Here is a 22,502-nt window from a genome sequence, read left to right on the forward strand (position 1 = left end):
CCCACAGGGATGTGCTCCCAAAGGATAACAAATCAACCACAAAGATCATATGCAGAGACAACACAGGCTTTAATACATTAGAAAGTGCTAAGAGGCATACTCATAACATTTCCCACTCCTCTTTTACTAAATGTTTGCAGTTTTTTGGCTTTGCTTTAGTGTACATTGTTGACTTCTCAGAGTGCTTATAAATGACATTATTAATACATAAGGATAATTGCTTTAAAGAGTAGCACACATTTTTCCTTTACCTTTGCCTGCACTTTGCCAGCAGGCATTGGCAGGCTCCAGAGCATGCTGTACACACAAATATTTGTGTTGATCTACTTCAATCCACAGGCAGAATGTAGCTAGGAGACAGACTATTTATCTTCCCTGCTCATACCTTCCACTATGCTTCAAACAGACAGGGTTTTCTTGAGGTGTTTCTTGAGGTGTGAGGAACAGACCCCACGCTTGTTTTATGAGCCCTGTGAAACAACCTCACGAGCAAATGGGCACATGGGTCCTTCTGAGAGAGGGACAAGCTGGGGTTTGCCCCTCTGTTGCTGGCCCATTTCCCAAAGTACACAAAACCAGCATTTGGATTAATACTTGTATGGCTTTGTAGCACCTAAATTTCTATGGCATCACAGCAACATATCCTGTTTTACTGAAAGGCATGGTGTTTGCACCTAAGTATGCCACATATCTCACAATACTGTTTCTACAGCTGTGGTCTGAGTCCTCAGCAGTGCAGATCAGCCTTGCCCCACCAGATGCCATGCTGGGCTAAACTGATGTCCAACAAGGACCTGCCCTGCAAGTTTTGTGTTTGTACTGCATACATCCACGTGTGCACACAGAGGGTGACTTGTGTTTCAAATGTACACCTGTGCCCTTATTTACACTGTGTGTTTGTGCCACATGTGTGATCACATTCAGTGGCACAAATAGTATCAATGAGGAGAAAGAAGGATTTCCTGCCAGGAGGAAAATGTTTGCCATGTCAGCCAAACTGACCTTTCCAATGTTCTGGTGAGGGCTGTTTGGCCTGGGGAGCATAGGAAGAATATGTCAATAGGGCTGCTAGAGCCTCCCACTACCTGCCTGTGGGATGCCCAAAATCAGATCACGAAAGCAGCTTTCCTTTCATAGTTTCTGGAGGCTTTTTCCAACATAAAGGATGAGCTGCAGGCACTCATGGCTCAAACTAAAATTAGTACTTCTGTGGGCTGAACAGCTGGGCCAGCAGGTAGGCAGTGCAGAAAGGAATTCCCTCCAGGTGTAAATGGAATAAATCATCAAGCTCAGCTCTTCCAGCTTTAGTGGCAGCTGTGAACCCAGGCCACACCTACACTTTCACACTGAATTCCTCTTGCTCTGTTAGTTTAGACCCTTTATAACCTCTGGAGAAGTGTAAGCAGTGACTTATGGCTTATTAATAAATCTGTTGATAAGTTGTTTACTACATTCAGGTCCAGACACATGCACTCCTCACATTACAACCACACAGAAGTCACTACAGGTGTAAAACAGAACCCCCAGAACACAGCCACTGCAAGGGAAGCACGAGGTCTATGTCAGGTACAAATACCACATCTGATTCCCCCTCAAAATGGGTCAGTTTTTTTAATGAGAAGCTTTGTGTTCCACCTGACCTGAAATTCTCTGGAAGGCATAAGCCTGTTCTTTCCTTCTTTTGCAGGACAGTCTCCCAGACAATTGCATACATGAGGATCCAGCCAGCACTGCAGAGCAAGACCGGGCTGAGGTGGAAGGGATGAAATATGCAGAAGAAACACACTGATTTCTGCCTAAAACGTGCATTCAGCAGCCACTTGAGGCTCAAAAAGGGACTCTTGCAGCTGCAGGTGAGTGCCTTTACTTGGAGCACTAAGGCAGTGGCAGATGGGCAGCTCTGTAGTGCAAAGATGCAGGTAAACAATGAGCAGGACAGTGTCACCCCCCTCAAGTGTGACCTTTTGCTCCAAGCCAGGCTGCTACACCAACAGAAGTCCTAATGGTGAGGCATGAATCCATTTGTACCACACCTAGCAGGGTGCTGACCTAGAACTGGGAAATGATAACTTCAATAGCAAAACGAAACCAAAAAGCAAATAGGAAAGGCCCAGTTGCCCAAGGAAATGAGGAGGGAGTTGTTAATCCATGAAGAAATCTTCCAAGATTCTTGCAAAGGGCAAAAAGAATAAATGCTAATGGTAAACATACCATAAATTAACTTTAAAAGGTTCTTGTTTATTTCTATTCCCCCTGAGATATTTAAAGAAAATAAATAGCTAAATTTTCCCTTGGCAATTCTGATTTAAATTTTCAATAATGAATCATTTAAAATTTACCTTCACTTTGTTGTTTTTTTGGATGTGTTACATATTACAATGGAGTATTTTTAGTAATTTAGGTTTGACTAAAACAAAAAAATGACATCTACAGGAGTAGAACTTCTCTGCCTAAGACTCCTTCTGGACTCCCAGAGAGAACCTGAGGGCATGAAAAGACTGCAAAGTTGTTTTGAGACAGTTTTCATAAAACATGGGCACTTAGAAAGCAAAACCAAATTACTGGGAGTAATAACAGAGGCTATAAATGAGACAAATAACTTGTTCTCATTCAGAAACACTGCTGCCAATGCTCTAGACTATCTGCCTCAAAGTGTTGATGTCAGAGCACTGAGTCTCTGGACTTCTGGATGCACAGGAGGTGCACCCCAATGCTGTGCAGAAAGGAAACACCTTTACAGAAGGCTGTAGTCTCATTTCTGACATCAGGAGCCATGAAATGGTGAGTAAGAGTTGAACTGCTTTGCTCGAGCAGTGCAGAACCTTTGGCTGCAGCCCACTGGCCTGAGCCATGCCTCCAGCACAAGGCATGCAGGCAGAAAAATCCAAGTATCTTCTATCCATGTTTCAGTAGCATAAAGTCAAAAGGACTTCCAAACTGTGAACTACTACCACACATAAAAAAAAACAGTAAGGAAACTGAGGAACAGTAAGGAAAATCATCACCTGTACAGTTTTAGAGAAATGTCCTAGCTGTTAATTTAGAGTCCAACGCTAAGTTTTACTGGAGTGAATTTATGACTGCTCATTATTTAAGTTAGTCTAGGATCATAATTACAGATGGTACTCTGAGGCGAAATCCCACTGATGGGAAACAGCATCATTTGAGACTCCAGCAAAGAGTAATCAGACACCTTTGGGAAAGTAATCAGGCATCTGTGAAAGAAAACTCTGATGTCAAGAGCCCCTCACATGGGATGCTTGTTTAAGTGTTGTAAGGCATGCAGCCCATTTAATGAGATAGAAAGGTTAAAGGGTGCTTTTGAGTGTTAAAAAAAACCATAAAGAAACAACATTGGATGTAATCAGCAGCAAAATAAAATGGGCAAGTATTGTTGCACATGGGGTACTTCCTGAAACAAGGAAATGAAACACCTTTTCCTCCTAAGTTTTCATGCCCACACCTTTACTAAAGCAGGTAATGTTTTGTAAATAGAGCTCTGCTTGATGGGACAACATGTGAAAGTAGTAAGGATTCCCTGCAGACCCAGATCCTTGAACTGTATGGACTTCAGTGTAAGAATTCTGTTTGTCCCTGAAGAGCAATGTACAGTATTAAAGCCAAAAATAATTAGCAATCCCTCTACCAGAGCTGCTTGAAAGCAGCCCAGGAGGTGCAGGAACACAATATATGATGTGACAGAGCAACACAGTTCTGAGCCACAGAGGACAGGCCAGAGAAGAAAGGAGGCAATTTTAACAGAGATCATCTTGTGCAAAAAGTCAGACACTGCCAAAGTCACTGATAATTACAGCATCTGATTAATGATTTACAAATGCATTCTTGGCTTAGAATGTCTGCACAGAAAACCTCTAACTTTTCAAAACTTTACATAAATTAGTATTGCAACATGGGTGAGCCCTCTTGTTAAAAGATGATCTGCCTGATTTAACAGTATGATCCACTGTATAGCTTGGATCTCTGAAAGTTTCATCTTCTTAAGAAGTATCACTGTACAAGGGTTTATTATCAACTCACCAGTTGCTACAATTACATAGCTGAACAGTATTTAACCTGGATGGTGTATTTCAGAAATAAGATCTTTAAATATAATCTGTATGGTTTTTTAAAATAGCTCCAGGGTCAACTTAAAAATTAAGCTCAGCTTATGGGCTCTGATTCAGCAAAGGTCTTATGCATATGCTTTTATTCCAAGCATACAAGCAGTTCTCAAGAGAACTGTTTTAAATCAGTTTTTGCCAATAGGAGGAAGCAATGAGATAATGGAATAAAAGAAAACTCTTCTTGTTAAACTCTAACACAAAAGAAAATCTGGAGTTTTCAGTTGTAAGTGAAAAATTAGCCCTATTTCAAACTAGCTGAAATATTTCACCATCTTGTATTCTGACAATTGAAAACAATGCCTCTCTCTTCATTGCCTCTTTCAAATTAAAACAAGAGAAGGGAGAGGAGAGTAACTGCAAAGCAAAAGGCTGGTAACATTCACACTGGTTAACAAGCTGGATCCAAATGCACTGACCTAAAACAGCCTTTCCCAGAAGACCTTTTGTTTATCAAATGCCACCATTTTTGGGGCTTTGCTAAGAAAATACTAAGAGGACTGGTATAGAGTGAGAACATTTTCCTCCAGTGTATCTGCAGGTTATGTTACTGGTCACAGTTCTGTGACCTGAGATAGCTTTGATAGCTGAGAGAAAAGACATTCATTCCTCTTTGGTCCCAAACTCTTCAGGATGGCACATTTGCCAATGGACTACTGCTTTGTGTTGATCTGAAATTCCCTATTCATCAGGGAATTCTGAAAATTATTTTGAACATTATGCAAATTGTTCTGGGCACATTTTCCTCCAAAATAAGAAAGGCTTACATAATGAATGCTGCACTGTTTTCCAGATTAGCAATACTGCCCACAGACTTAATGGAGTGTGACAGAGGAAACAAATCGCAAAAATTCACACCGACAAACATACCCAAACCTACCCTGCAGAGCTGAAGACCATCACAAACCATATCACCTTGCAGCAAGTAAAAGAAACATTTTCATGACCATGCCTTTTTCTACAACACACAAACCAGGAATAGGGAAGGCAGACAAGAGTCAACATGTGACAGCCATTGGTCACATTGCCTAATGTAATGTGGAAAGCATTGAGGTGAAACCAGGAGGTGCACAGAAGAATCTGCATAAAATAAATTTGTTATGCTAACCTTACACTCTTCTATACCTGTATGCAAGACTGTCTGGCTGGAAAGCACTCCATGCACTCAGCTCCTCAGTACTTTTGCATGACTGACACTGTATAAAGTGGTACTATATTTACTAGCTGAATAAACAACAGGTTTTGCTTTCACTCAAGTATTATGACTTCAACTCATTTTATTTATATGTCACTAGTTCAGAATGTGCAGTGGATCAGGCACATCATCACTGTTCACCTTTGTCAAAAAAGGGGCCAGGAACATCCACGGCTGTATTTCTGGAACAGCTATATCTCATCCCTGTAACCTTTGGAGGATATACTACAATCCATTTTGTGTTAGCAGCACTGTGCCAACCTATTTATCGTAATTTCATGAAAAAAATGCACCTATTTTCAGAGTGCTCACACAACCCAGAAAGTGACAAGCTAACAGAGCTGGTGCAAAACAACTGGCTGCCCAGCCATTAGCCTCCTAGAGCAAAAGCTGAGGGGAAGAAGAAATGCACCAATTCCAGCCCCATCCCTGCCATTCGATGCTGAATGTTGTCAGACCATGGGAAAGGCATGTCCCCCCCGAGATCCCTCTTGTCACAGATTCAAACTCTCAGGTAGGCACAAACACAGAGCATTACAGTACCTGAACATGATGGCAGAGGAATTATAGAGAACCTGCTCAGGAAAGCAGTCCCCAAGAACCAAACCATATAAACATGGACTAATGGTTGTGCTGGTCCCTTGCTCCTGTAGATTGGCTCACCTCATGGAAACTAAGTCATGTGTGCTTGGTTCTTAAAGATCAAAGTCATGGTGAATCTCTCTGGTTATTCAAGGTGTGCCTTTAGTCTTGACAATTCCAAATTCAAGATCCGCCTGTTAACTATAGACCTTAGTGTCTGTAATGCTCTGAGAAAATTGTGGGTTTCAGTTATTTACTGTGGTGATGAAAATCACCCCAAGATTCTTTATAATCTTAAAAACAACCAACGAGGTGAGAAATATGCAGGCGTGTGCCCAAAGCAGTTAAATCTCCTTGAATGTTATATCAGAAGTACCTTGGCTGCACTCAAAATAAAAACTAGTCAGTTTTGTCACTTTTAACATAATGTAACTCATTAACTTTCATCACTGTTCTGGGTAAATAATATGTACAGAGGATATAACTGAAGAAATTACTGACACATGTTGCTGTTACAGCACTGATTGAAAACTATAGTCCAGAGCATCCGAGCGTAGCAGGGTTTCTTCATTCCCAAGATCTCCTTCTCACTTCTGATGTAAATTCTCTGTCCCAAGGCTGCCTTGTACATGAGGTTTGTGTACGTGTATATTATATATATAAATAAGCACGCTCAGAGAATAATGAGCCCTGAGAAATATACTCTCCCAGCACTCTCTTGGGAAGGAGAGGTTGCTGAATGCAGCTGTTTTCATGATTCACATCCTCTAAAATCTGCACTTTCTCTGCCTGGCCAGGTGAAAATGCCAGGTAAAAAAGAGAAGCTTGTAAATCTGCTTAGCTGTTTCCTTCTGGCAAACTGCACCTCCCTTCTTTACCTCTACTGGTTAAGCACCAAGCACTTCACAAGACTGAAGACTGGAAAGTACATGTGATTTCTTCTACCCATAAATAACACCAGTCAATAAAATAAAGGCAAATAAAAGCAGTAAATGATATTTATTTCTAGTCTTATTTTATCCAGAACACATTTCTCAGAATTTCTGATGCACTCCTCTAGCCAAGGCTGCCTGTGCTAGTGCAACAGGAACCTCCCTCCACCCCCCTCCCTCCAGCTCATTATCCGGTGTCTGACAGAAGCAAGCGCCAGCTGCTGTACAAAAAGGCACATGAAACACTTCAGTAAGACATTAGAAAATCACCTGCCTAAAAGGAAGAAATTATTTTCCTCCTGTCACCATTACCAACAGACTGATACAAACGTTGAATTAAAAGGTCGACAGTTCTTTAGAAGTCTTGTTACTGGAGAGATGAAACCCATAACCACATCTGGATACTCTATTTCCATTCAAACACCCAATGCCTCTGTGCTAATGGGGCTGAATTTTCACCTCTGACCTTGGCCCTTTGGTTTTCCCTTTTTGTCTGGCACCTCCACAGCTCTACAGCCAGTTGGCAGAAACAGGGACATTGCCAGTTTGAGATTTATACTGTGTGGCTTTGAGACCCACATATTCTAAGGCTGTATGGTCATGGCATCTTGTGACAGCGAGTTCCACAGGTATTTGCATCATAAGCAGAATTAGTTAATTTATTGACCCTTACCTACAGGAATGTCTGCACAACCTGCATTATTTCTTTGGCAGCTCACAGCTGCTCTTGACACCACTGGATGACAAAGTAGGCAGAAAAAATTCTCGTATTAGTCAAGTGTAAAATTCAAAAGTAGCATCTACCTTTGGAAGCTTCTGTGCCAAGTGGATTTTCCAAGATGTCTGTCATATCTTGGTTCCAAGCATCCTTCACTGCAGACTTGGATACCTTCCTGTTGTTCAGCTTTTGCAGTGGCCGGAAGTTATTCCTCAAGTACTCCACAGACTTGACATGGTCTTGCTGCTCAGTGGTGAAGATGGAGTAAAATGCCTCCAGCTGATCACAGCCATCATGGCAGGGGAGAGAAGGGACATTAATTAGAAAAACAATGTGGTGAAATCCGGGTGGCTGATAAGACAGCAAAATGAAAGGAAGTAAAATGTTGATGCCAAGACTGATAAAACTACATGGGAAATCAGACTGCCCACTGAAACTATTGCCAACCACCTTATCTCAGCACAGGGCTTGTCCTGCCCACCATGGGAGAAGGCCTTGTAGAACCTGTGGACATCTGTCATTGGCAAAGAAACATTTGCCCTTAGATCCCTTTTGTGTGTGACACAGCCTTGCCAAACCCTCCTCACCGCTGGCACCGTCTTATTTTCCAGTATCGAGTCAAAAAGTGCTTCCAGGTCACTCCACACCAAGAGCTTGCTCCTGGATAAGGCAATACCTCCTTATCTCTGAATACCTTACAAAGTTTAGCTGCCAGGCTAAGCTTCACAGACAGCTCGTGCAGCACTTTCAGGCACAGCTAGCATACACTCCTCTGGGAATAAGTTTCTTCTGTTGGATCTGAGCTATTTATAAGAAAATGTATTAACCTGTAAGAAAAAACTGTAATTGGAAAACTTTTCTGTTACTTTGTCTCTTAGTGTTTCTTAGAAAAAAACATTTCTAGCAAACTAAGGTGAAAATATTTTCAGCTAATATTTTTCTCCCAGATATCAAGGTAGCTACAGCATTTACTGTTACCTTGTTATCATTCAGGACAAAATCTAGAATTAGTTATGTTGCTGCTGGAAAGACTGAGCAAGACAGAGCAGAGAAGGAATCAGTCCTGATATTGTTTGCATCACATCAGTCAACACACATTGATAGAATGGATTTTGGGAGCACAGAATGTAGCCCAGGACTTCAAAAAGAGACTTAAGTAACATTCATAGCTTAATGACAGGTCACTGAAACCTACACACTTTTCATTAAGTGTGCTTGCTCTGGAAAAGCATGTGAACTCCAAACCTTAAAACTGGAAGAATCAACACAGCAGCCCCAGTTGATAAAGCTGATAAAAACAATGAAAGAAGTGTGTAACAGAGCAGTTAAGCATCCTCCACTGCCTCATGGGACACCCACTACCTTATTTAACCACCCTTCAAAGCAGTAGTCTGAGCCCCCTTCAGCAGAGGAAGAGCAGGGAGGGGTGACCACCAATGACCAGGTCCTGTGGCAGGCAGGGAGCTCAGGTGCCACTTCCAGAGCTCAGGTGCAGCTTCCAGGCTTGCAGGTGCAGATACTGGGATTTGAATAGTACTTTTTTTCCTCCATATTATAGGAATGCTTTATTCCCAGGCTCTCAACACAATTGTTTCTGATTCTTCCAAAGAAACATCTTGAAAAATTTCAAAAACAATTTCTTAATTATTAGCAGGACCTCCTCAAAAGCACAGGAGGGTGGATTAAAAATGGGGTAAAAGGACTGACGTACACTTTTGTCTTAAAAAACCCCACAACAGATGATCCTGCTACACCCTTCTATAAGAGCACAGATCAAAACTCTTGTGCTTATTTACATACCTTTTGCACTTCATGCACTGGAAGCACTTTTGATGAAGCCAGATAACAGGGTTTAAGGTGACTTTATAAAAGCACAAGAACTTAGGTAGTAACTAGTTCTCTAAAGTCAAGTCTCTAGGCTTAGACATCTGTGACATTAATTGAATTTTTAAACTTTCAGAGAGAACTTTTAAAATATTTTCTTCTGCCATGCTACCTTGGGGAGATATAATTGCATTTTAACAACTGCCAATTCAAACATGATTTTTAACCTTCCACTTTTTATGTGTTGAAGTATATATAAGCCATTTCAACCCCACTTGCACTATAAAAATATTATCTACGACAAATGAGAAATTAATTTATCTACAGCTGACAGAAAAAAAATATTCTAAGATCTGCAGTCAAGGAGCTACATTTATGCTCTTCAAGGAGTACAAGAGCTCCTGTTCAGAAGAAGAAATTAAAAGCTCTTGTAAGACTATTGTAGATACAGGGAAACCTGATCTAAAGCTCTGAGTCATGCAATTACAAACCATTAAAGCCTGATGTGTAGTTTTCTAAGGGCTGGATATACAATTGGCAATTAAAAATACTGAAACTGTTATAAGCACAATGAGCTACTCTGAGGTATGCATTATGAGAGATAATGCCATGCTTTGGGTCATTGAATGCACTTAGCTTTACAATGCATCCACAGGGTGACACAGCTTGTCCTGGTTTGTTGTCTAATTATCAGGGAAGATGATGATGATGGAGGACTGTGAATAAAATAGAGAAGCCTCCACAAATGGACCACTTCACTACTGTCCTTTTTTCCAGCAAGGTATTTTGCACAAAAGCACGAATTTAATTGGAACAGCAACAAAGCTTAAACAATATCACTGTCGTCCCCTGGGATTACAGGCTGCTTCGTGGGGATTGTGATAAAGAAGGTTAAACTATGGCAATGGATTATGTTACACTGTTTCTGTTAGAGGAACAAATAATAATCATAGCAGTGGCAGGCTCTTGAAACACACACATCTAGAGCTACCAGGGAGGGGGGAATACTATTATTTATTCCACATGTGTTGTAGTATCAATGAAAGTCTGTCTACACACAGAATTCCCAGCCCTTCAACCACACACACATGCACACAGCAGCACAATGCCAAATTTTAAAAGCTTGATTTGGAACAGTTACTTTTGTGCAGCACAGGAAAGGAGCTATGCCAGGATAAGGCACCTTTATACCACAGCTGAAATTGATTTATACCATTTTATTTGCATTTGTTAGAAAAGAAAGAAGTCATGACCCACCTGATGTGCACACAGGGTATAAAACTGAGCATGGGCCAGGCCTTGCAGCCACCAAATAATAAACAGTAAACTTATTGATGTAGTGAAAAGCTACAAGGGATTGCAAGTATCCTGCAGGCAAGGACAGAATTCAAAATGATCTCGACAATCAGAGAAATAGCCTGAAAAAAACAAGGGGTCTGATTCAAACGGGTCCATGTGCAGAGTCCCAGGCTCCAGCCAGAACCAGGGGCTGCCTGGGGGCACAGTGTGCTCAGCACTGCCACAGAGCTCCAGGGAAAGCCTCCAGCAAAAGGGCTCCTGCTGACCAGGAGCTGAACACAGGCAGCACCGTCACACTTGTGAAACAGGCAACAGAACACCAGGATGGGTGGCTGGAGACATGAATCCTGACATGTCCCTCAGCCTCTGGAGTGCCTCAGCTGAAGCACTGCAACTGACCTTGAACACAGACTGTCAAAAAACAGATGAAAGAATCTATGGGAGAAGCAATGAGATCTAGAAAACAGGAAAAAAAAGCCTGGAGCAGGGGCATGGCAAGTGCCTTTTGTACTTCTGAAACCTTAGAGTACAACATCTGTCAGTCAGGATCACCCAGTGAACTGTTCAGGTGCACTTTACAGAATTAGTAATGTAAAAAGTTTGTTCTCAGTGGCTTATGACAGATGAATAAGAGGCAAGACTAAGTCCAGCAGGTTGGCTTTCTAAAGACCACAGTCTTACAATGTCAGAGTACACTGAGCTGGCAAACATTTGACTTCATCTAGACATTGCTTTATCAGGATAATTCTTCAAACTCCAGACATTGTGTCTATTTGCATTAAAAGCTGCTATGTGCTAATTTTAAAGATTTGTGCACCAGCTCGCTGAGCACATAATGGCAGCTTTACTGTGTTATAAAAACAGTTAAGCATGGAGAATTAATGGAAAGATGTCTTTTCTAATGTAATTAGTTCAAATTACTAAATCTGAGCAGAACTGAAATCACTCACTTTACTTTGAAAAGAAAGTTTCAATTAAAAAGAATAAAAGGGAACTGTATGTAACTATTTACACCATAGCTTAATTTAATCTTAACAAAAACAATACAAAATAAATCACTGAAAGGAAGCTGGGTTTCATGTTGTACTGTCTCCTCAAGACGGATGGCTCCTGTTCAGAAACAATATTAATAAGAGAATTAAAAAAAAAATCACCGACACTTCCTTTTTTGTCAACAGAAATATTTGTGTTCTCTGAATTAACCCAGCGGGTTTTGAAAACACTGTCTTAAGGATGGCAAACGAAGAGATGGGCTTCAGTGAGAAAACAAACCCACCTGATGGTAAGAAATGGGCACAGGCTTCCTAAAGACGATCCACTCCACGATCTCGCTGCAGGGAGGAGTAGTCAGGGACCCTGTGTAGCGGTAGTAACTCCCCAGCGACGTTGGCAGGAGCTCCCTCAGCACAAAGGGATCCAGAAAGGTCTCCTTCTCTGCAGGGAAGATTGACAAGCAGGATTACACTTTTTTTTAATGTGTCTTTAAAACAGACATCACACTGCTAGGCAGCCTAGCAAGGTGTAATGGCAACAACATATTTTATCATATATGGAATGAAAAATGGAAACCCTCTGTAAGAGCTGACGTGTGGGTTATTAAAAGAGCAGCCAAAATGTTAGTCAGGCCCATCCCAAACACACACCCTCCTAATCTGAACGTGTGCAGGTGTGAAATGCACTTGCTACCCCCTGGTTTATGTCAGTATAGAAATAATGCTGTAGGTATTTGGTTCCAGCACTCAGTACATGGCTCTCCAGCTGGATGGCAGCGAGACAGAACCCAGTGGGACACAGCCAGGCCCAGTGGTCCTGTTTGCTGCTGCCTGATCAAAGAACATCAGGCAGTGGATCTGTCCCATCTCTGCCAGAGGCAGAAAGGGATGCAGGAGCAGAGTCAAACCCTCAGTGGATTGCTGAGATGGAGGAGGCAGAGCCAGGCTGCTCAGCCAAAGTTCTCTGGGAGCTGCCAGGCAGCTGGGCTGAGGAGCAGGGACACAGGACACTGCTGAAGCTCAGTGTGGTGCTCAAAGCAACCTGCAAGCAGTGCTCACTCAGGCCTCCTGCAGCCACCCTGCTGGCACTGCCAGGGTGCTGCCAGACACAGCCAGCACTGCACCACAAACAGGGTCCACAGGGAAAACTGCTGCCCCTTCTCCCAAATCCAAGAAACTCCTTCCAGGGTCCAACAGCCTGGGGACCGTTTTTTCTCTGGGAATCCCCTTGGACAGCCTGAAATACAGACCTAAGCACTGGAAGCATTCACCTGCAAGTAACAGTGACAAGCTGATAATATTTAACACCGTGAAGAAAAAGAAATAAACAAGAGGAGAGAACAGCTGCAGGCAAGGCGATTTCCCTGCTATCCCTGAGCATTTATCCTCTGCAATTCATGTTGACTTGGAGGCTGAATAGCCCTCTCAGCCTGTGCAGAGGTGCTCACTGCCTCAGGCAGGCTGACACAGGGGCACTCCTGAACATCTCTATTCCTTACTTTCAATATTCTGCATGCCTCAGACAGGAGTTCACACTTGGGCAGAGGGAACTCTTTTTTCTGTCTCACCAGAGCTGCTGAGCAAACCCACTTCCACCCCCTCCCCACCCCAACAGAAGGGAGAAGCAGGTGGGCTGGTGATTGACACACACGTCTTCCAAATAGGATGAAGTCTGCAGAATTCACTTCCACAGCATCCCACAGTCTTCTAGAAGTCTTGATCAAATCAGGAGTTGCCTAAACCTCTTAGCAGCAATCTGATAATCAGGGGATTTTTTTAACTCCACTGCTGCTGCACGATGCCAATGATACATACACTTCATGTATTTTCTGTTTTCTGCACAATATCAACAGGTCTGTGATGTTTTCATAGCTTTTAGCATCCCAAAATATGAGTAATTCTATTAAAGTCAAGGCAATACTGATACCTCTTGGTGGTCAATTCCTTCCCTTCTAACCCAAGTAGATTTTCACCTCATCTTCATCTCCAAAAAGGAAATAAACAAATAATAATCCATATATTTTCCTTGTGATAGCATACCTCTGTGAGAAAAAGTGTGCTTAAATAATAAATACTAAAATATATGTGACTGGCCAAAGTTCAAAGAGATTCTAATCAAGAAGTCATAATCACAGCAAAAGGTCGCATTTAATTTGATTGGCTCATTTTTATGCAGAAAAACTCAGTTAGGAAATGAGAAACTCAGTGACAGGATTTGATTTCCACAGTACACAAACCTTGACACTGGATTTCTATTTTAGAGCTGTCTCTCTACATCAGCACACAGTGGGCCACCATGAATCCCAAAGAGTGTTTGAATACACCAACATCCCCTGCATTAACAGCCAATGACTGCACATGAAAGAGCTGGGAGGCAGAGGCACATTTTGAAAAGTGCTTTCCTCATGAATTTAAGAAAAAATGTCGCAGTTAAAATTAACAATTTAACTATTTCTAACTTTTGTAACCTTTTTATTACAAGGATGGAATCACTTCAGATGCTGGATAAAGGCTCTGTGCAAAACCACAAATATGGTATCCCTTTATCAAAGGATGGCAGGAGAAGGAAGCTCATTTTACACTTTCAAGGATTTTTGTGCCATATGCTGACAATATTATATTTTAATAATTAATTGTTCATCAAAGGAAAAGATGAAGAACAGGGATGCTAAATTCAAAGTTATTCAAATTGCAAAGATGAATAATGCATAACTTTTATATTAAATACACACTGTATTAAGTAGTCTACATTTCATCCAACTCTGTCTTTCATTTTTAAACATTTTGAACTACAATATGAATAATCAAGTAAAGGAAGCTTATTTAGACAGAGAAATACCTTATTTGAATGCAAACTGGAAGTATCTGACTATGATTAATTTTTGGTTATCAATTAGGGATAGTGCTTTTTCTTAAGCACTTGGGAAGTCATAGTCAGCTGTGAAAAAGCATCTCTCAAGGAAAAAGCAGCTTTGCTAATACTCAGTTTAAGTAGGGCAGGGTGTACTCGATCTAATTTTTCATGGCTACAAGCAACGCTCTAAGTTTCCATTAATGAATGCCAAAGATTAAAATGAAAAAAAATACATATAATGGGATTAAAATGGCTACTAAAATAGATGATAATCAATTGATTATGCTTTAATAATGTAACACTTTTGAAAACGTACCATTCTTTTGTATTGCTTGCCATCTAGATGCATGGTGCAGAGTTTTAGAAACTGGAGTCACAAAGATCTTCACATGAAATTTAAAGAAAAACTGAAACTCCAGTGCCTGCCTGCCATATCCTTCAAGAGCACATTGAAACAGTAAATGCCGTGAAATTAAAGTTCCTAAGAGCTAGAGACAGTTTTGAAAATGGCATTTTGAAGTCATATCATTTTAAAGATTTCAAGGTTAAATAAGTTATTGTTGTTGGTGGCAAAACTGTAAGGAGAATAATATCCAGGCTAAGCAAAAGTATTCACTGATTATCATAGAATTTTTTTATATACATATATATATATATATAGGCACATGTATGCATGTATATTTAGTTCCTACTAAATGAAAAAGAACAAGGTTGGAAATAATAACAAACCTTTCTTCACTGTCTTTTATTAACAATTCCTGTTTCCCATTTACAGTGCCTGGGATGGGCATGGTGTCCAGGAGGCTGGAAACTGAGTGGAGTGAGGAGTTTCCAGGAGGAAGAAAGTGGAAAAGGCTGGAAACTGCATGATTGATGAGACAGCATTTGCTGACAGATGCTAGGAAATAACTGGCAGACAGAAGCAATAAAAGACAGCAAAGCAAATGTGTTCACCTGCAAACACCTGCGGATCACTGCAATCAATGCTGCAAAACTGACCCATGAGCCACCTCCTCACCCATAAACCAGAGCCCTACAATGCTCTCTGCTGCTGCTCCTCATCCTCCTCCCATCCCAGCACCTGAGCACCCAAACAGAAATATAAACAACCAGCAAAGCAGAGCCCCAGAGATCCTGACCCTAAGGACAGGCCCTCGAAATACAGAGCATTCCCCTGGGAAAGAACAACAACCTGCTGCTGCTGCCACCAGTGCTCCAGGTGATGCAGCCAGAGCAGTATCCAAAACATGGCCCCACTAATGCAGTTTTATCCACAGCAATGCTTTGTTTACAGCACCAATGCTCAGAAAAACATGTTCACCCAAAGGAAAAAATAGCAAGCACCATAGATTCATTGTTAACCATTAAGACAATGAATGTGGCATTCAAAATACTAAGTGTTCCACAGTATGAAAGGACAATATTGTATTTCAGCTCTTACATTCACAAAAAACAATTAACTGAGCCAGCTGGTAACATATTTGACCTTCTGATACAACATTCACATCGGCCTCTTGGTCTGTGAAAAGTCACACCCAGCATATTCTTTGTTTGGGCTGAGAAATCTCCCCAGCATTCTGCATGGGACAAAGGGCCATTTTCTGTTGAACCTGACCCAAAGGCAGAGCAACTGCAGACATGCTTTAAAAGCCTGACCTATCTACAAGTCATCACCACTAGGTCTGAACTAATACTAAATTGTGCACAATAATTTACTGAACAGAGGAAAAAAAATCAGATCTTAAACCAGATACCTGCAGTGGATCTCCACTAACTACTGCAGTTTTCACAAGCTGGTGCCAACAAATATTATATTGAAAGAGCCATCAGTTGAACATTTTGCCTTCAAGGACTGACTTGCTAAAAATACAGTCTGTAAATCACTGGATAAAGATAGACCTGAATTTTAACCAAATCACTGGAGTAAGAGGCTTCTTGAGATAGGCAGGTAAACAGCACATAACTATCTGTGATCAAAACTCTTTTAAATCTAACAGGAACTTGGATTGGACATCACAAGAAAATAACTATATGCCAAGTCCATTTATATCTCATGGAATGCTTTGGGACTTTCATCACGATTTTCTGTAAGAAAACAGGAACTTGGCTGCATTGAAAACAATATCTTAAAATGAGCTTATTTCCAAAATTAACGTATGTGCAGTGCCTGATAGGTACCCAGCTACACTTTGAATAACTGAAATCTCCAATACCAACATGAAGAGCTTTGAAAGTCTCCCAAATTTGTTAAACAATATTATTGCCAATTTCATTTTCACAATGAGCCAAGACATTCTAAAGCTTCTGCATTCAAACTTTTAAAAAGCAAACACACAAAAATAATCAAAAGGACCCCATGTTGCATATTCCCAGATAAAGCAGGCAGCAAAGCACAGCCAAGGACCAGACTCATGGGGGTGATTTTAAAGATGAGACTACAAATGCTATATATTACTTTAACTGAAAAGATCATCAGATGAGTGCTTGCTGTGTAAATCCTGCAGGAAGGGCAGTATCTGACAGTCCTCTGTACTCAGGGTAATTCTTGTCATTTATTGTGCAATTATTTTTCTCACTTTTATTTAATTTTTTTTTTTAAAAAGAGCCTCTGCTGAGCAATGTAAGGAGCTGTAAGGACACAGAAAGCACAGCATGGCAGGGAGGAGGGGAGTGAGATAATAACAGTCCTGCAGACTAATTTAATCTGAGAAGTACAAAAAACCAGGAGGAAAAATAAAAAAGGCAAGTCTCTTATTCACAAAAATAATTTCTATGCCACGTGTTGGTCTCAGGCTTATTTTTTTCCTCTCCTTTTCTTAAAACAGCTTAGGAGGAAAAGGCTTAGCTGCAGAGAAGAGGTCTGAACTCTTTAAAGAAGGAAAATGTTATTCTGAACCTTTCATGCTTAAGCAGTGCTGATGCAAAGCAGCTGTTGGCATTCTAGACTGGGATGAGACTTCTCCAGGTTTCATAAAACCTAACCTGAGGCAGAGGTACATGAGGCTGGACAGGCAGGAAATACAGAATATGCACCAGCAAGAGGAGGAAAAAGAAACTATGAGGAAGTTTAGAGGAGAGGAGGACCCCTGGAAAAAGCTGGACTCTGAGTGCCCAGAGGAGCATGGATGGTTCACATCTGCTCCAGAGCAAACCCACATGTTCTCAGACTTCTCTATCCCTCATGCCTTAGTGAACATCCCTAAAAACCACCAGCATAGCACCCAACTCCTACTCCCTGCAGATCATTTGTTCACATTCAGCATCAGCTTTAATTAACTATACAAGTACGATCTTTTTATTATTATTATTATTATTATTTTTTAATTTGAATTAGTTTTTCTGTGCAATCTGTTAATTCTCTGTCAGCTTGCTGGTCTTAACTCAGCCATAACCAGAACAGACAGGTGAAGGACCAGAGATTTCCAACACTTCCACCATTTATTCCTTTCAGTGATACAGACCCCTGCAGCTATGCACAGAGCTGCCCTATATAAAGGTGTGAACTTATCACCTCTGCTCTCATCTCCATTTCCCACTCCCCTCCTTCCCCCCTTTGCTCCACAGCAATCGTGTCCTGGCCCCTTTCACAGGGCTACTCTGACTGTGAACACAGGAACAGATCAGAAAACAAAAGAATATATCCAGCTCATCCCTGAGGAAAAAGAAACGCTCCTCCACATTTCCTTCTCAGCTTAACATACGGTGCTGCTCTCCCTTTGATGGCCCTTCCTTGTTCCAAATTGAGCTGCTGATTTCTTCAAAGTTTTGCTTTCAAAGATGAGGTCCCATGGTACCACATCTCACCTTCACCCCTCTGCCCCACCCCTCTTCTCTACAACCCGTGATATTTGGTGTAGAAGGCAAACAGCTTGTCAGGCGGTGTTATGGTTGAAGTTCAAAACAAAAGAAAAAAAGTGTCATGGTGCTAATGGTGTTTTCTTGTTATTATGCCTTCCTGTGTGATAGATCCACAGGGTAACTAACACTGTCTAGATTGCTTCTTTTTTAGTGCTGATTTATTTTAACAGGTTATTCACTGATTTTTCACCTTGGACAACTACAGAGATGTGCAACATATTTATTCTCTATCCTTTTTCATTATTAAAGCAGTTGTTTCCACTGTATTTTGTTAAGTTCTCCCCAGCAAGACCAGAAATTTTAGTAATCACTTGCCTGACCACTCCTGGCCCATCTCAAGGGAAATCCAAGGCTACACTCTGCTCCATGCTGGGTTCCAGTTACAGCTCTTTAAGACTTTTTTCCAACCTCTCTTTTAAATAAACAAAGGTTCCTCTCCTCCCCTCACCCCACCTCATGTTCACAAACAAGCAACAGATGACATTGATTCACTTTGTACCTAAGCTTTTGATCTGGTAGCACTTTGATTTTCAGAGCTCACTTTTGACAAGGAAGGGAATAAGAGCCCCGTTTTTGTGACATTGAACCTTTTCTGCTGTGGTAATTTATTTGTGCTCCAATAATAATTTTCTGCTGATCAGTGTAGATTCTTGATGACAGCCACAGAGGACAGGACATAGTGACAAAAACATGGTTTCCATCACCCTGAAATCTTTTCAGGGGCCTGGGGTAGTGTGGGCTGCTGGCCCCTCTGACAGCACTTTGCCTGCACAATGAAAGAGGATTGGGGTCCTGTGCAGAACAGCTGTGCCAGGCTGGGAAAAGGTGAATGTCACACAGCCTCCAGCACTGGGTGCTGCCCCAGCACTGACATCAGGGAACAAGGTTCACTTTAATGCCTTCCAGGCAGCTGGTAAAAACAAGGAAAAGGCTTCTCTAAGAGGCTTACATACAAAACAGTACCAAAAAGGGCAAACCAAAGACAGCAAAGGTGGGAAAAGCAATGTTTTTGTGCAATAGCTCCATCCTGCCAGGTGCTCCTCTGAGACCTTGCTGGAACATGCGGCAGGCAAAAGCTTTCATAACCATTTTAATGCAAATCAGCTGTATAACACAAAACTGGTATTTCACATACTCTATTCCCACAAGGGCACAATCATTCCCTCTGAGCTCACCAGCCTCCTCAGCCCCTGCACAATGCAGCTTCTTCCTGCCTTCTATCCTCAGCACCACAAAGAAGGATGAGGAGCAGAGAGGGGCTCAGGGCAGGGCACCCAGCTGAGCACAGCAGCAAAACAGGCAGAGGAGTCAGATGTGCAACACTGCCCCATGTGTGGTGCAATCACAGCCAGGCACCAGTGACTTTTTGACCTAAGATCCAACTTCAATGAACAACATGCACCATCTGTCCTACCAGCATCAGCACTGCTGAAAACCCTTCCCACCAGCTTTCAGGGCGAGAAGAGCATTTGTAGAGGAGCTAAAAAAGACCCCCAGCAATCAGCGCTGAAAGACACTGGCAAGTCAGCATCAGAAAATCCAAATCCCACCTGCTTGTACCCCATCCCTTCTCCAGGGAGGGCTGCCCACTCCCAGCTGTCAGTCCTGGCTGGGCTCAGTGGCAGGCACCTCTCCACGTGCCCTGGGGCAGGGAAAGCAGGAGTGAGAAGAGCAGGCACCTGGCTGGCAGGAGGTGTGACAAATCCTTGGCAGAGCACAAAACCAAAAGCAATTTTAAAACCAGCAACAAGCATTTGACAGCCCCTGTAAGAGCCTCCTAGGTGTTCCTGTGATGCTCTTCGAGGGCAGATACAGGAGCTGGGGAGAGGTGTGGGAACATCCTGTTCAGCAGGAAGAATATGGGGCAAACGCCAAAGCATCATCATAGATCCAGACATCATTTGGCAGTTTGGTACACCATGGTTTCCCTTCCAGCTAAGGAACTCTATATGGTTGCTCATCTAAAATTAAGTTTAATGTGGCCATTAAGATTCTACAAAATTATGCCTGGAGATGAGGAAACAAAATCAACTAAGCAGCAACTAAGCCCGTATTGATTTTTATGTGTATGTTTCTCTATCATTGTTACTAAGCTGGTGACACTGTGAAGGGCACAATTATTTATGTTCCATCAAATTAGTAAGTAATTCAAATCCCTGATGAAATATCAAGCAAAAATTGCTTTCACTTCTACAGAAAGAACTTCTGACTTTGGAAATGTTTGCATACCCCTGGAAGGGCAATGTAAGAATATAAGAACTTCACAGAAAAAAAGAAAAAGGATATTAAAAAAAAATTTAAAAACACTCAGCTCATCATTCATGAGTACCATCTCTCTATCCACCTGAGTGTTACCTGATCTGTCCCCACTATGGGCACAGCCAATGAGCCCTGTACAGTGGGGTGCAGAGTGGGGTCCCCATACAGGATCAGGCCTTCCAGTAAATGACAAAATGAGGATGATGAGGTTTGTGTGGCTGTGCCATTCCCATGCTGAAAACTGAATGAGTGTGAGGAAGGAGTCACTGTTCAGCACAGCCCAGGAAACATGTTCTGCCAGATGGAGGGAGAGGAACAAGAAAACCTCAATGTTTGTATGCATTCTTAATTTTTACATTATATGTATGTGCCTCTGTATTGTGACAACCACCTAAAGCCAACACAGTAATGGAAATGTTATAAAATGCAAAGAAACTTAAGGTTTCAATTTTGCCTTCTTTTGTTGGATTCCTACTTGATCCAACCACTTTATTCAAAAGCCACAAGAGTTTTCCACTGTATTTCAGCCAAAAAGTCCATCTTGCCTTAGGGTCCCAGTTAAATGCAGAGAAATGGAAGGCAGGAAGAAGCTTTTCAGATAAATTCACAAAACTGTGCTTGTGTAAGATATAAGTAAATCACATCAAGAAAAGAAATGTGAGAATCTGGAATAAAACCCTCACATATTTACCATTATTCTGTATAATAGCATTAAAAGAGAGATATGATATGAGAATTCTTCACTGAAGTGTTCTATCAATATTTAAGTTAAAGAGAATGATCTCTTTCAACAACTGCTTTGCAGGAGGAAATTCCTTTACTCTAACCACCAAAAGAGCCTCAGAAAAGGTCTTTAATCAGGGCCCTTGAAACAGGAAGGAAAGCATGATTTTCCTCTTTCTTCCTTAATGTTTTGAAAAGGAAACAAGCTATTGAAATATATCAAGTGATTTCCTTTACTTGAAACACTAGCAGACTTCTGTGCATTGTGTGCAAAACAAAAATAAATGCCTTTTATCCACCCAGATTTTGCTGTGGGTAAGACAACATGGAGATGGACTGATCATTATGTGGTCAGGGAATCACAGCCTCAGGACCGAGTCACATCCTACCCAAACAATTAATTTTGGGAATGGAATAATCCTCTTAGGAGACACTGGTGTGATTATCCATGAGTGGCTGTTTTGCCTGCAAGGAGTGAGACAGGGAGCAGGAAAACCTGATGAGGTGGCTAAAACACTGTGTGCTTGCAGGAGTTGGGAGTTTTGGAATAGAAAGCAGGTAAAGAACAAAAGTAAAAAGGGATCCCAGTCCAGTCAAATGGCAGCTTGGCTGCAGTGTCAAATTGCACAGACATTGAAAAAAAACCTCACAGCCTAACACATCCCAGCTTTGCTTTTTCTGGCCTGTTTTGTTATCCAGAGGCAGCAAGGTAATAACTTCTATTTTTGTGGAAAACCACACCAGTTTTTCAGCTCAGTGTGTTGTTTTTATTTCATGGCAGAACACTGCAATTTATAAGCAGCAAGAGCTAAGGAAAATTCTCTAAATGAAGCACTTTATGGCATGTTATCATTTAACCCGTTTTTCACTGTGTTTGGATTTATTGGCCTTCCCAGTTACAAAGTTAAATGATACTGAAAGGAAAACAATTAATCCAAGATCCTATTTGTTTTAATCTAACACTGTCAACTAGTTTTAGGTTTGCAGTCAAGAGAAAAAAAGTGTCTGTTAAGCTCTACAGCAATAGGTAATGTCTAAAGACAATCCTCAGAAAAGGTGCAAAGATGTTTTATCACAGCACTATAGATGGAACAGAGATTTATTATTGTACTGAGCACCATTCCAGCAGATGCCTTTTGAATTAC

The 22,502-nt window shown here is 41.4% G+C and overlaps 1 protein-coding gene across 1 annotated transcript in view; it reads right to left on the reverse strand.

The window, feature by feature from the left end:
* Nucleotides 1-22,502, reverse strand: part of PTPRG (protein tyrosine phosphatase receptor type G) — a 380,979-nt gene that overhangs the window by 82,577 nt on the left and 275,900 nt on the right. Inside the window, exons 7-8 of the mRNA XM_056501238.1 lie at nt 11,948-12,105; nt 7,635-7,827 (exon numbers count right to left, since the gene is read on the reverse strand). Of these exons, the coding sequence (XP_056357213.1) occupies nt 7,635-7,827; nt 11,948-12,105 (351 nt within the window). The remainder of the gene's footprint in view (nt 1-7,634; nt 7,828-11,947; nt 12,106-22,502) is intronic.

This window comes from Oenanthe melanoleuca, chromosome 12 (assembly GCF_029582105.1).
Source record: "Oenanthe melanoleuca isolate GR-GAL-2019-014 chromosome 12, OMel1.0, whole genome shotgun sequence".
In the NCBI taxonomy this organism is placed as follows: Eukaryota; Metazoa; Chordata; class Aves; order Passeriformes; family Muscicapidae; genus Oenanthe; species Oenanthe melanoleuca.